Raw genomic sequence first — 15,178 nt, 5'->3', positions numbered from 1 at the left:
CATAAATTCAACCATAAAAATTACAAGCTGTTGCACACACACACACACACAGACTTGCAAGCTGCAATTACATTTATGACTGGCAGCGGGCTTAAGCGGCGTATGCGTATTTATTATGCAGCGCGCATAAAAGTATGCTATAAAATTTTGTAAAATTTTCAACTTTCGCACCCACAAGCACGCACACACACAGACCACCGCCATAATCTAAAGCGTGTAAGTACTTAAGCGCCACAATAATGTCAATCTAAGCTTTTGCAGCAAGAACTTCAATTTGTCGTACAATCTACCTAATGTCAAACATAAATAATTGCGAACATGCGAGTTTCTGTAGGAGTTTTTCGACAAACCCACTAAATATACCCTTGTCTTATAAGTGAAGAGAACAGATGCATAGGTATAAATATGCTAAGAAGATAATTTTTCGATACCATAAAGTATATATTTACAGTTTGATCAACAACGTCTTTTCGCCGGTCTCTTTCTAAACAAATTTGCATGGACCCAGCTTTCGCCTGCAGGCAATACATATGTCGGTGTTAGTCGGATCGGACCAATATATCACACAGTTGCCACAGGAATAATCGGTCAGAAATAAAGTTTTTGTATGAAAATCATGTTTGCCTCTTCAAGATATATTCAATAATATTGGCATTTAAAACCTTCACTGTGCATCTGACATAGGAGAAAATATATATAAAACTAGCTTAATAGGAAAATCCATAGGGAAATACATAGGAAACTCTTAGCTTAAAATTGTGGTATTGTGATATAAAATAAATTTATAAATATATGAAAACTGTTCAAAAACCATTATAACAGTTGTGTCTAAATAAAAATTCTGCAAATTCTGCAGAGTGTTTAAAGAGTGCGTGTTTAAAGTAGTTTGAGGCATCGAACAATGCATTGGGCGAATTATATGTTTCGTATGTTCTCAATATGATGATGAATCAAGATAATAAAACTGAAGCCCCAAACCGCATACAGCCGAAAGCAATGCACAACGATCGAAATTTATATGCGACGAGGCGGCGTTTGGCGATATGCGTGAATTCCATTTCATTTCATTCGTATGCAAATATTTCTCTTACCCAGTGTGTGTGTGTGTGTGTGTGTGCGAGTGGCGAGTGTGAGCATTGTTGTGTGTGACGCCATTTTGTGCTGCCATTGAGCGCATGAAATGTGAGCGCATATTTTTGTGTTCAAGTGTCGGTGTGTGGGTGCGTGCCTGTGTTTTTATACAGTCAAACGAACAAAAATTCAGAAGGCATTCAGAGATCCAAAATTACTTACAGTAAAAATTAAATATGGACTACATTAAGGTCAAGGTTCTTCTTCCAGCTGTTTATCACAAAACGCTTCTTAATTTCCCGCCAGTACACCTCGCCCCAGTAAAATCCCGCCCACTCTCACTGTCTTCTGCCACGCTGCCATTAAGCACTCCATACAAATTGATAAATTAATGCCAACGATATCGACACGTGTTTGTGACTCTTTTGCCTACTTGTCGCTGGCTCCGCCCCACAATTATTATGGCGTTCCTATAAGAGACACCCAGCAGACAATTAACATGACCCGTTGATATACCATTGAAATACGAATATTCCATTGAACCAAAGCAGCCACCAGAACAGCGCAATTCAGAGGTGCCAAACAAAAGTTTTTCACCCACCCACGACAAACGCATTCAATTGCGGGGTTAGGCTGTGGTGGTTGTGTGAGGCGTGGCGGGGGGGTGGTGGTGTTGTTGTTGTTGTGCGAAGAACTTGGGCGTGTGAAACTCGTTTGCCTGCAGCTTAACATTTCATATACAGACATCATACACTACGCTACCAGCACAGTGTACGATCTCCATACCATTTCCATCTTTTCAATCTCCATCACTCCGTCGAATTGTTTGCCTGAGTGAGCTGTTGATTGTGTGCTTGACAAAAAAAAAAAAAAAAAAACACAAAAAACAAAATAAACAACCAAAACAACAAGCTATGAACGACTAAGAAATGCTCTCTATTCGAACGAATTATTTGGTACTCCAAAGCAAATTTAAAAACTAGCTTGTTAAGGATTTATCTTTTCATTTAACAAATATTTTAAGCTGCGCGCTTAGCGACTTGTAAATTCAAAATTTAATAAAAATTTCGCTTTTTGTATACAAAAATAGGCCTATGTTTTGTTGGTAAAGGGTAAAGCCGAGTTGATGCTCCACACAGAAAAGGGACTCTCGCTTGCTCGCTTTACGTTTTTCTTTGTTTGACGCTTGCAATTCTCAACAAGTTGTTGCTCCCAAATTGAGAAAAGGCGTTTGCAATTCTAGTGTCTATAGCTAAGTCTGTCGACAATAAAACATAACAAATATATAACAAAAAAAAAAAACAATATTGACAATTAGCCATGTTATGTTATGAATTGTAAAATAATTTGTTTTTATATAAAGTAATTAACGGAAGATTATTATGTGAAGTATATATATATATATGAATATTAAAATCGAAAGCAGGAAAATTTATGAATCAGACCCAGTGAGCATTACCTAAAGGAAGAAGTTTGCCAGAGCACACTAATGTAGCTTCAATAGATATTAAGGAACTCACTCTCTCTCTCTCTATTTCTCTCTTCTTCTAGATAGATATGGCTGGTATCTCTCTCACATTGGAAATGTCTGAAAGGAAAATGTATGTAACAAGAAAAGAAAGGATCTTGGATCATATGTACATGATCAGAATCAACAGACGAGGTCATCTAGGAGCTACTTTTAAGTAAAGAGATGCTTCGATAACTTACCCCACTTACCCCATCAAATCGGTAGGAAGAGACACCAGTTTTAGTAAATAGAATCTCGCATTGTGTTCAAAGATGCAGAGTATTTCATTATTGCGATATAGAATTTCAGCGTTAGATTGATTTAATGGCAGCTCGGCGCTGAATTCGAACACTCCCGACTGTGGCAGTCAGCCTTGCTGTAAATTATCTGCTTGCATTCATGGGAAATCGGAACTGAAATCAATGTGGATAACAATTTTGTGCATGTGGTGGGCTAAAATCAAATTAATTTGGCCACACAATCAGAACGCAGCGCACGCACGAAAACACCACGAGCCACAAGAGGCAACAACAGCAACAACAGCAACAACAGCAACAAAGGTGCAACATTCGCACGCGTTGCGTGGGGGGTAGCTGTGCAGCCGGGCAACCAGGCAGCCCGTGGCACAGTCCGCATGATGTTGATCCAATTGGTTCCACAAGCAAGCAAGTCAAAACAAGTTGAAGGTCAGCGCCGACACACAAGCATAAAATTTGTTATGGCTACAAGAAAAATGGGTGGCAAATAAGAAAAACACAAACGGGGCTGAGATAATTAAACTCAAACTAAGCCCCAGCAGAGAGCCCAAACTTAAGATGAAAATGGCCTCAAATGAGACGAATGTGCACTTCAATTTGTTTACGTTTCACAACTGTTTATGTACAGTGAAGCTTCATCTTCTTATGATAATTGAATATTGTACGTTAAGTTCCTTGTGGCGTTTCATCGATTTCCTAGACTTAAATATTTTTCTATTTGAAAGTATTCTATGTCATCTGTATAACAACTAAGACACCCAATTTCACACATCTTCAATGCATTATCTGAAGGTTCTCTAACTACAATTCTATATAAGTATTTTACTGGAATGTAGGTAAATATCATAACTCCTAGTTCATTGAAAAGAAAAAAGAAAAAAGAAAATTTACTACAGTTGGAGAAGTTTTGCAAACAGTTTAAGTGTACGTTCACATCACAATCAGTCAGTCAGGAAAATCATATTTACTTGCAGTTGTATATTGTTAATATCTTTGTCTTAAGTTCCAGAGCTCTCAGTTCCAAGGCTTGATTCATTTATTCATTATTATGGATTATACTTCGAATAAAAGACATAAGTACATATAAATTAGGGATTTTATTTCTCATCTTGCAGAGAAGAAATAACCCTCATTAATATTTACAATTGGGCAAGACAGACAAAACAAGAAGCACACGGAATTGGGGCGGGTCGACTTCGAGTTCGAGCCACAGACAACAAAGGGGGCTGGCTGACCAGGGTTGACTGGGGCTGACCGGGGCTGACCGGGGTTGACCAGGGGCAAGCATTCGAAACGACCAAACAATAACAAAACACATTTATGGAGAAGTGTTTGATGTCGTCGTTTGCAGTTGTTTGTCTGTTGGCCAAATGAGAGTCTTCCAAATGGATGAGTGCGACGTGCGTTTAACTGAGAAATAGAGAGGCATCCAGCAAGGGTTAGGGCAGGCAGTACAGCAGGGAGCAAGCAGACGTGCCTAAAGCTACAACCGGTCATAAGAGCCAAGCAACATTCACATGGTATACAGTCGAATGTGTGCACAAGTTCGTTTGCCTGGTCATCTGTTCTCCTCCTGCCGCGCTCTGGCTGCCTGGTTCTGTGGCGGTCAGCTCACATTTGGCGCATCATTTTTCTTCATTGAAATGGCCAAAAGCTGGCCTACAACCTTACAGCCCACCGACGAGGTCGAGACACACATGAATCTCACGTGCCTGTCGCGTAAATTACAGAGAAAATGTACGTAGTTGTTGCTTGGCCCGTTGACTTCTCATATGATGATTTGCACAACTCCGCAAATGATATATGGTTCAGATAGGAACAAAGAGGGAAAAGAAGCCCGAATTGTAGAGGACGCCAAGCATACCATCTTCAAGTGTAGTTTCGCAGGCAGTACGCGCTACCTGGTTCCTACCACTTTTTCATATTTAATTATTTAACTTAAACTAACTTAAATTTCCATTTTATAATCTTAGCCTATGCGTAGAACTAATCAAAACTTTCTGTAAGTAATCCTTGTTTAGCCTCACAATATGGGAAATGCGCTCTTGAATAACTTCGTTGTTTAATGTCCGATCTATATGCAACGTATTAGACCAAGGCTTTACTTTAAATTTTCTTCAATCTTTGGAGGAACAGAGGTATCCAGAGGTATCCAAAAACAAAACGTGTTCTTTATACATTCACACATCCTAAATTTTGTCTCTATCTCTATTGATATTAATATCAATATCGTTACTTGGGGTATTTATGTTTTCTGTGAAGTGTTATGTGTTGAGAATAAAAAAATAACACTTCGTTGAAATAACTTTGAACGTTTACATTAGTTCAATGTGTTTCTTTATAAGTGTTATAAGAAAACACAAAAGTGGACAAGTGGAAAATTGTTCAGTTCATTGTGCTGGGTATATTATATTAGTTTCTGGATATTTTGTTGTTTATAATTTCATTATACAATAAATAATATACTTATATAAAATAAATAACAAGAAGGCAACAGCAACAGCTCCAACTTTATCTTTCTCCGGATATCATGTATTTTATCTCTCAAAAAGAACTGTCTTTATAAGATGAAAACAACAATGAGTACTCGCAAAAAATAAGGCATTTCCTTCTTTGTGTAGAACTTTTCATTATTTAGAGCACTTTTAAGTTGAGTGCGTAGTGAGAGTAAAAGGTAGGAGATATCGATCAAAAAATTATAAGCTAGGTATGGTATAGGGTAATATACATATATATATATATAAGATGAAGCCTTCAGCTTCTATATTTGACACTGTATTTTGTTTTTCATCAGCTTCTGTTTTAAGCTCATTTTCATTGGAAATAAGGGAGTCTCAGGTTAAATAGATAAAAGTTCAAGAGTAATCCGATCAGTGTCAATCTTCATCGATTTGGGCAAGTTCCTCGGTCGAAATATGGCAATATACTATCTAAGCAACTTATACTTTCTCAACCGAATAACTAAACTAAACACAGGGAATCTTTGCCAAAATTGCTCAAAATGGAAATCAAAATAGTTGGTTTGTGAGTGGAATATTTACAATTTAAACTTTGTTGTGCAAACGTGCAACCAATTATCAACAAAATGTATGCCAAATCTACGGAATCCAATGTAAGGGTCTGAGTGTGTGCGGTAGTGGGGCATGGTCAGTAGTTAAAGTGGCGGCAAATGCTTAAAGACAAACGCAACAAATAAAGTGGAGCAACATTTAAGGGCAGCAAACGACATTTTGACTGTCAGCTGCGACGTGCGTGCTGCGATTTGTGGCATACACGTACGGGGCAAGGCCATTAAGTTTAAGTTGGGATCCAAGTAGATTAAAATTGAATTAAGCAACCGCCAGAGACAGCGGCTGCGGCAGCGGCAGCGGCAGCAAAAACTTAAATGTGCTCAGCATATGGAGGCCTCAAATAGTGACGCCCAATGGTCGCCACTGAGATCTACTCAAATAACAATGAACTCCAAAGGCGAGCCAAAAAGTTGCCCCAACAAGGACAAAAGTTTATCACTGAATAAGTTTGCTGTCTGTGTGTGTGTGTGTGTGTGTGAGTGTGGGTGTGGGTGTGTGTGCGGTTGTGCCTGTGGGTGTCTGTGTTAATTGCAATTTGCTTCATCATGTAAGGGGGGGAGTCGGAGGGACATTGTGCAGAATATCAATTGAAAAGTTGCTGTTGCTGTTGCTGTTGCTGCCGCTGTGTTGCACGAAACGTGGCCAAAATTGTTGCCGGATGTGATGAATGCAACGCTATTCAAATACAAGTTCGCCCACGTCACGCCCACATGGGATGTGGGTGGATTTCAAATTAAATTATATCGCACAATTTGGGAAGTTGTAATGAGAAATGTGGAAGGGGCAGCAGAAGCAACAGCAGCAGCAGCAGCAGCAGCAGTAATAAATATGATGATGACCATGATGATAATGAGGATAAATTCAATTATTTGCGTTTGGAGGGGGCGACCGCAGAGTGCCAAGGCTGAACACAATGCAGGCGGGATAATCAACCGCGTCACGCCCCTTCGCTACAGTTAGTTTTTCCTCAATTGGCAGCGGTTTAGCTCTAAATTAATTTTCAAGTGACCAAAAACCAAAAAAAAAACAAAACAAAAAAAATCAAAGCTAAACGTTGAAAGTTATCCATTATTGAGCGAAACTGTGACTTGGACTCGCTTCAAACTCTGACAATTCAATTTGGGCACGGACTTACTGACTTTTACAGCTCGACAGACTCAAGCGAATCGAGACCAAAGACACAACACACGACAGTCTTTAAGTGCTTTTACTGGAGTGCAATGACCAGCTAAATTAATCGATAACATTTTTGTTGGGGTCTGGGTGTATAGGTGTTAAGACCCACACAAGACAGCAGCAGCAGCAGCAGCAGCAACAGCAGCTCCTCCCGAAAAATAGCTTTTTGTTCGTTTTATGACTCCAGCAGATGATTAACGACAGTTCAATTTTGGCCCTTTAAATGATCTGCGAAATATAATATACTCGGCACACTGCTTCTCATAAAAACCGAATTAATTCATTAGGTTCATGAAAAGACTTGAATCTCGTCAACAAATTCGCATATAGTTTCTGATAAGCCAGCCTGCAAGTTCTATAAGAATGTTCGCTGGTTCGGTTAGCCACTCGACCCGTTGCCTCACCTCAAGGTTCGATAATTAAACTTAGTTTAAGGCTCGACTGCCCTTTAGACAGCTTACCCGGTTTTAAAAAATAGGAAAAACGAGTTTAAACCTGGCTTGCAGCCTTGTTCCATAGTTGAATGAAAATTCAGATGACCGAAAAACGGACTAAACGGACACGGAGCACGGCTCATTGATCATAAATTCTTGTTTACTTACTTAGAATAATGTTTACTAAGCCATCGTGCATAGGTCTTTAAGGAATAAGTTCCTGTCTAATTGGGCACAACTTCTCACATATGCAGAAAATATGAACCTTGATGCTCCCCATTCACCGCATTTGGCGTTGTCCCTCCAAAACCATTTGAATCCAGCTTTTATTGAAGTTAGCCAGCGTTTGCAAGTATCTCGCTCTTGTTGATTGTCCTGTGGGAAAACTGGCCCCGACAAACTCGATTAGGAGAGTGAATACATGCCACTTTTGCCTATTCATGAATTGAAATTCCCGCAGCGCATTACACACTGGATAGCTTGCTGCACTAGAATACCCTTCCTACTGTTATAGCAAAAAAACAAGAGTCCTGTACCCTCAACCCCGTACCGAGCTACTTTCAAAGCATTCTATTTTTCTTAGACACATACATACACAAAAACACACACATGCAGTTTATGATAAAGCTATGTAAGCTAAATGTAGGTTGGGATTGGAGCTGATATCCAAAGAGTGAAATATGTCTAGATATGAGGGATATGTATATATCCCTTATGAGTGAAACCGATGCCTTAAAATCGATTTTTATCGTTAGCTTTTGCTAGCTAGATCTACTCAGCTCGTCAAGGACGCAGATGAAAATATTATACCCTTTTAACCTTTCTTCAGTATTATTACTAGGTATATTTATCAAAATAACAATTACAGTCATAAAGTAAGACATAGCTGCTATTATTAAGCACGCATATAATACTAGCATGTATTATATAATTATAGGGTATTTAGGGGTTGGCAATTGAGAATGTTGATGAAAGCAATTGACAAACCAAAAAGTCTCTCGTGTGCCATCCGATGGAATATCAATAGCATTCCTATGCAACAAAAAGCTTTTAACCAATAGACAAGAACATACACGCACATATATATGTATATGAGAATATATCAGGAGTTGTGGTTCATCACAACTGTTATCAACAAATGGGACAGGGTATGCACACATATTAATCTTGTGCGTTGGTCGGCCAGATTAGAAATTACGCACTTCACTCCAGCGAGTGGAGGACAAATGAAACGAAACGCGAACTACGCAGCGAGGCCAATTTGGCCATTCCACGTCACGGGATGTAGACAAATCAGTTGGCAGCCAAAGCAAAAAAGGAGTCTCTGCCTGTGAGTACTCAATGAATACGACACGGACACCCATTGCCATTGCAGTGTCATTAACAGCATCTTTGTATGAGTATGAGTATGAGTATGAGTATGAGTATGAGTATGAGTATGAGTATGAGTATGAGTATGAGTATGAGTATGAGTATGAGTATGAGTATGAGTATGAGTATGAGTATGAGTATGAGTATGAGTATGAGTATGAGTATGAGTATGAGTATGAGTATGAGTATGAGTATGAGTATGAGTATGAGTATGAGTATGAGTATGAGTATGAGTATGAGTATGAGTATGAGTATGAGTATGAGTATGAGTATGAGTATGAGTATGAGTATTGGCTCATAATTTATCTATACCTCTTCTCGTTCGGCTAAACTTTACCATTTAAAAAAACCTCCGCTGTTTGGTAAAGACGCAATTCATGGAGCTTAATGAACAGTCATGAATTTATTTTGCGTTGTTAGCAATTTGTGGAAACCTCAAACAAAATGTTTTCAATGCAGTGCTAGCCAAATGGAATTGATTTCATCGGGCATTCAAAACTTGCGGCTAAATTTAGACACAATGCTTTAGAGCAGCCCAGTGGGTGCATGCCCGTGTGTGGGCGTGTGGGCGTGTGGACGTAGCTTTGCATGTGGCATTAAGGCCGAAATCTTGACTTAAAAGGCATAGCGTAAGTAAATTGTTTTGGCCACTGGCTTCAAAGTGCGCCAAATTTCATGCCCAATTAAATGTATATAAAGATACGCCTTCGACCCTCGTCACCTTGGAGGCATTTGCCATCCTATTTGAAAGGAGTTCAAATACCTATGAAAGGGCAATGCCAGTTGGCTCGCAAACAACTTGTGACGCTTTGATTTATCAGAATTCAAGCATTGGCACAAGGTGAAAATTCCGCCTGGTCTGAGACAACACATAAATTTGAACCCATTTGGCCAACAATTTAGTGACAAGAATTAACACCTTAATCAACTTAAAAAAATACATGCATTTCAAACTGTTTGTGTCTTTGAATAGTCATCCATAAGCATTATTTAGGAAGTTCACAATTCATACTTTTTGAATCATAATCTGATATATTTGTTAAGGCAAAGTTTTTGTTTAGCCAATGTCAACTTTATGAGCAGCTACATTTTTCTTTGATGTTAATTATATTCCAATGAAATGAAATGCATCAAAAACAATGCTGACTTTGAATTTTGCCTTGCACATGACTTAGATGTTGAGGCGTCGGACTAGCTAGGGAGAGGTCTCCGGTTCAAATTCAGCAGCAATAATATTAAATTAAAAACGTATATATATTTAACAATAATAACTGAATTTAGAATTTTTCAATCTAATAGATGGTAGCCTTTGTGTGCGCCTTAAGTTGGCACGAATTAAAAAGTCACTTAGCCCTCGGCTTAAGCAACTTATCAAAATACGCGCTTCGCATTTTTCACAGTGTACCCCTTTGCTGACCCATAAAATCTCATCAGACGCTTGCTCAAATGTGTGTGAACTGTTGAGCTAAGACATCACCCAAGCAATTTGGCCAACATGATTTCGGAATTTTAACACAGAGCACAGCACTCAAGGCGAATGAGTGCTGAGCGCGCGCTTTGAACTAAGTAGCTCAAATTGGTTTGCAAGAACCACATACATAAGTATGTATATACAACATTTTTCAACCTACGTATTTTTCCGACTATTCTGTTATGGGAATTAGCTAGAAAATCCTGCATGGATACGAATAATACTAATGGCTCTGTTTGGAGGAGACCAAAAGACAGAAGGGAGTCTTAGTTATTAGCTTGTATATGAAATCAGTTCATATTTTGAATTCATCTACAGCGATTGTCTCTTATTTGAGGTACAGGTAAAGCGATTAAAACTAGTTGTTGAGCGATTAATTTAAACTTAATCTTTCCAACAAGGCATATATCGAATTAGAGCTGCACTGATTCCCAAGAAATATGATTATCACTGCCATCGGGGGGGCTCTCAATCATTTGCTTGGCAGCTCTGGCCCATCCGAAGTGTTTTGATGAAGCGTTCCATTTAACTGCTCATCATCATTGGAGCAAAATGGTTGCGGTGGTGCAAAGTGGTTAAGGAACTCTCCTGCTGTGCTTTTGGTCATTGAACTTTGACGTGTCACCCGGCAACCCCAGCTGTTCGAGTATTTTTTTGGTTTTTTTTCTTCTAATACTGGCGGCATACCAAGGTCATAATTATGTCGAGCTATTCCCATATACACGCTCTCGCACACACCCACATGCACACACGCACACACGCACACACACACACACACACACACACACACACACTATCATTGACATTTGTAATCTGCCATCATCGGACATGGAACACGATTATTGTGCGTTCATTTGTGGTTATGGCGTCGCTATCGTGCCTATGGTGTCTATTCCCTCGTACCCTGCACAAGGGTATAATAAGATTGACGAAGCGTTTGTAGCGCACAAAAGGAGACATATAAGAGTCTCCGAGGCTATATGAGCCACATTGAGTTATTTATTTACAGCCATTTCTTTGACTTCAAGTACACGTATACTCTTTTTCGATATTGCAATGCTTCAGACCGATCGGCAGATAAACAATAAGCCAATTTTAAACAAAGTCAAAACCAAGGTTTTGAACCAAACCACTTTGAACAAGGAATTGCAGTATTTTGTTTATCCCAAATTGAACCTCGAATCGGATTAGAAAAATGTTTAAATACATTAAACTGAATTCTTTTATTTAACACTAATTGAACCACAACTTGGCTTGATAGACGTGGAATACCATTAACGAACTCTGAACCGAACCATCGTAGGTTGTTGTTGTTATTGGGCTTGCATGGACATGCTAAAACATTTGTACAGGGCATCTCCTAGTCAATCACTCTTCTGTAGAGCATTCTTACTTGTTTTGTTGTTGTTCTCGCTATTGTTGTCCACGTGCGCCGTTAGCTGGCTAATACAATTGCTGAATACATCAATTAATCGAGCATTCTGTGGAATCGTTTATCCGACGGGGGCACTAGTCATCGTGCTGGTAATTTGGCAGCGGATGGGGAAATCAATGGTTGGTTCCCAGGCGGAATGTTGTGTAAGAAGCAATTAAAACACATGGACCACATCCAAAATAGATACAAATACACTTGAACGTATACAAATGCTATAAATTGTGTACCGATTCGCATTCTCCATTCTAAACGTTTGCACTATCAATCGAAGTAGTTGCCAAAAAAAAAAAAAAAAAAAAAGCAGCCAAGCCTTAACCGAACTGGATTATATTCAATGTTATTCAGGATAAGCACTTAACCATATTTCGATAGAACTGAGCGTTCGACCCTATTAGCAAAGATTGTCTAAAAAACTGTACAAGACTCAAGCAAAAACCAGAGCTCATGGATGTGGAAAACCAGGTTTACGAAGAGAGCCTTGAACCAAAGCAACAGCAAATTTGTATTTATTTTATTCATTTTTTGTTGCATGCAAACGCGGCCTATATCCTTCAATCACTAGGGACCCTGGACCTGTGTCTGTGACGGTGATTGTGACTGGATTCGTGTTTTGCGTGCTGTTAACAAGTTTAATTAATTCCTTGGTCAACAAGTCCTTCACTTCGCACAGCTCCCACAAATTGTGTTTACATGTCTCGATGTTTTCTGCGCACACTTAGAAATAATAAAAATAAACAAACAAAAGTACGAATTAATTATTTTCAGCAAAAAGTGCGGCCGAGAGAGAGAGAGAGAGAGAGCGAGAGAGCGAAAAATAAGAAAAGAAAAAAAAGCACACACTTCTTTAAATGTTCAAATGGGAATGTACTAGAACAATTAATTGGCTTTCACAAATATAAACATTTAATCTATATTTATAACACGGCTTGTTGATATAAAACTAACTGACTGACTGACCGACTGACTGAGTGACTGATCGGCTGGTTGATTAATTACGGGATGCGTTAATTGACTTAAGAACTGATTGAATGACTAGCTGATTGATTGCTTAGAGGACTGATTGACTAACTGGCTGATTGATTGACTAAAAGTCTGACTGACGAACTGAATGGTTGATTGACTGGCTCACTTATTGATTGACTAAGGGACTGATTGACTGACTGCCGGCTTGATTGACTTAAAGTAGCATTAATCAACTGGGTGATTAATTGACTGACCGTAGGCTTGATTGACTAAAGACCTGATGATTCACTGATTGATTGACAAAAAGAGTGATTGACTAACTAGCTGATTGATTGACTAAAGGAATAACTGACTAATTGATTGATTGAAGAACTCAATGGCTAACTGGTTTCAAATATAAAACGGAAAACTAAAATTATATTATTGTATTTTGCCTTCCGTTCGAATTTAAATTCATATATCCTTGCTCCAGTACACCATTCGGCGGTATTCAAGGCGAACATAGAAATATTCCATACACATTTCTAATTGAATATGAGCTCAAATTTTGATAACATTTTTGTGGATGGCGTGCAGGTGTGCTAATTGCTGGCCAGGCGGTTGCCAGCCAGGGGCGTGAATGGGTGGGGTAGAGTCGGTCGTATGGTTGCCAGGCAACGACCCGGCCAGGTAGTTGACGTAAACAAAAGCGAAGCCAACGGGAGAACCACAACAAATAAGCTTGAAAAAATGTGCATAATTTGGCAGGAGGCGTCGCGTACGCAGCTGAAATTGTGTGTTCGCAGCGAAAGAGCAAGCAGGATGTCCTTTAAGGATGTGCGAGGTGAGTGGTCTCTAGGATGGTTACCGCAAACTCATCCCTGCCCGGGCTTTCAGATCTGGGCGAGCATCTCAAATTGCTGGGTTTTCCCCGAGTCTTTCCGCTGCAGGCGCTTGCCACGCAGCACGGCAGCCTGGCGAGCTTTCACATCGTTGCCGAGCTGCTGCAGTGGCTGGCCGGACTGCTGGAACCAGGTGCTGTGCTTGCCGGCGGCGTGGAATCGGAGGAGCAGCGTGTGATGCTCATACGCTCCGCTACCGAGTTTTTTCTGACCAAATCGGCCATACGACTGAATCCACGCAAGCTGTACGCGGCGGCTGCCGTCAGTGCCACGGAACTGCAGAAGATCACACGGCTGCTGATTGCGCCCACGCAAGCGGAGGAGGGCGAGGATCGGGAGGAGGAGCGCGAGCGTGAACAATATCGCAGTCTCAATCAGGTGGATATTGGCGACAAAATGGATGAGCTGCGTCGCGCTCGTGAGCTATCCTCGGACCTAACCCAACGCGGCGCCGCCCTCTTCGATCTACTGTCTAAAGAGCTGGTTAACAAGGAGGCGCGCCTCGCCCAGGCGCAACGTCCCATGGAGCTACTCGGCGTGGAACGCACCATGAAGAACGCCATACAGGCCAACCAGCTGAAGTTGCAGTCCAGTCGCGCCCAGCTGGAGAATGCCCGCGTCGAGCTGAATGCACTCAAATCCAAATTGCAGCGCAAGCGCGCAGAACTGGAGCGCACCAAGCAGCGGCTGGATGCGCTTCAGAAGATTCGGCCCGCCCATATGGCTGAGTTTGAGGAGTGCGAAAAGGAGCTGCAACAACTGTTCCAACGCTACTTTCTGCGACTACATGTGCGCGATGCGCTGCGAACTCAGATGGAGATGCGCACCAAGCGCCGTGCCACGCCCATCTCATCGCCATTGCTGCAGAAGCCGGCTGAGAATTCGATGCCATTTATACCAGAAGGCCTGATCGAGGACGATGACGACGACGACGAAGACAACGATGATGATGAGGCTGAAGGGATGGGCAGCGGATTGGCGCGTGAGAGCTCCTTTGGCCTAGACTCGGAAATACCGGATATACGTGACGAGGATCTGATGCTGCAGCGCAGCAGAGCAGCTAAAGCCGGCTCAGCGGCGCCGAGCAAGCGTCCCGGCACGGCCACCTCACGCATACGTCCCACAACTGGACGCACTCGTCGAGAGACTGCAGCGGCAGCTGCGGCTTCCTCAAGCGGTACACCGGCCACACGCAACGGACGCAATGGTCCAGGCAGCAGCATGCTGAACCGCCGCGACGAGGACGACAGCAGCTTTGGCAGCTCCGACAGCGAACTGGACGTGGGTGACATTATGGGCATGAGCGGGCTCAGCGGCGCCGCTGGCACTGGCGACGATGAATGTGAGTATGAGTCCGAAGGGCAAGTGCATTGAAGTAGACTTAATCCTCTCTGTCCCATGTCTGAACAGTCGATCTCAACTCCATCGACGACATTAGCATATCGAAGCTAACGGGTGAGCTGCCGATGCGACCCAAAACAGCCAGCAAGCCGGAACACCACAGCGACGAGGACTTCTAGCCAGATCCAACCAGATGA

The 15,178-nt window shown here is 41.2% G+C and overlaps 1 protein-coding gene across 1 annotated transcript; it reads left to right on the top strand.

Annotated features, from left to right (window-relative positions):
• The first annotated feature begins 13,528 nt into the window (after positions 1–13,528).
• On the top strand, positions 13,529–15,160 carry LOC115765394 (clusterin-associated protein 1). Its single transcript, XM_030708924.1, has 3 exons — positions 13,529–13,582; positions 13,636–14,982; positions 15,051–15,160. Exons 1-3 carry the CDS (start codon positions 13,561–13,563, stop codon positions 15,158–15,160), a joined length of 1,479 nt encoding a protein of 492 aa, XP_030564784.1. The 5' UTR covers positions 13,529–13,560.
• The last annotated feature ends 18 nt before the right edge of the window (positions 15,161–15,178 follow it).

The sequence above is a fragment of the Drosophila novamexicana genome, unplaced genomic scaffold (assembly GCF_003285875.2).
Source record: "Drosophila novamexicana strain 15010-1031.04,08,12 unplaced genomic scaffold, DnovRS2.1 tig00000960-arrow-arrow-pilon, whole genome shotgun sequence".
Lineage (NCBI taxonomy): Eukaryota > Metazoa > Arthropoda > Insecta > Diptera > Drosophilidae > Drosophila > Drosophila novamexicana.
Note: the sequence above shows the minus strand (reverse complement) of the source record. Positions and strands in the feature narration are given on the sequence as shown.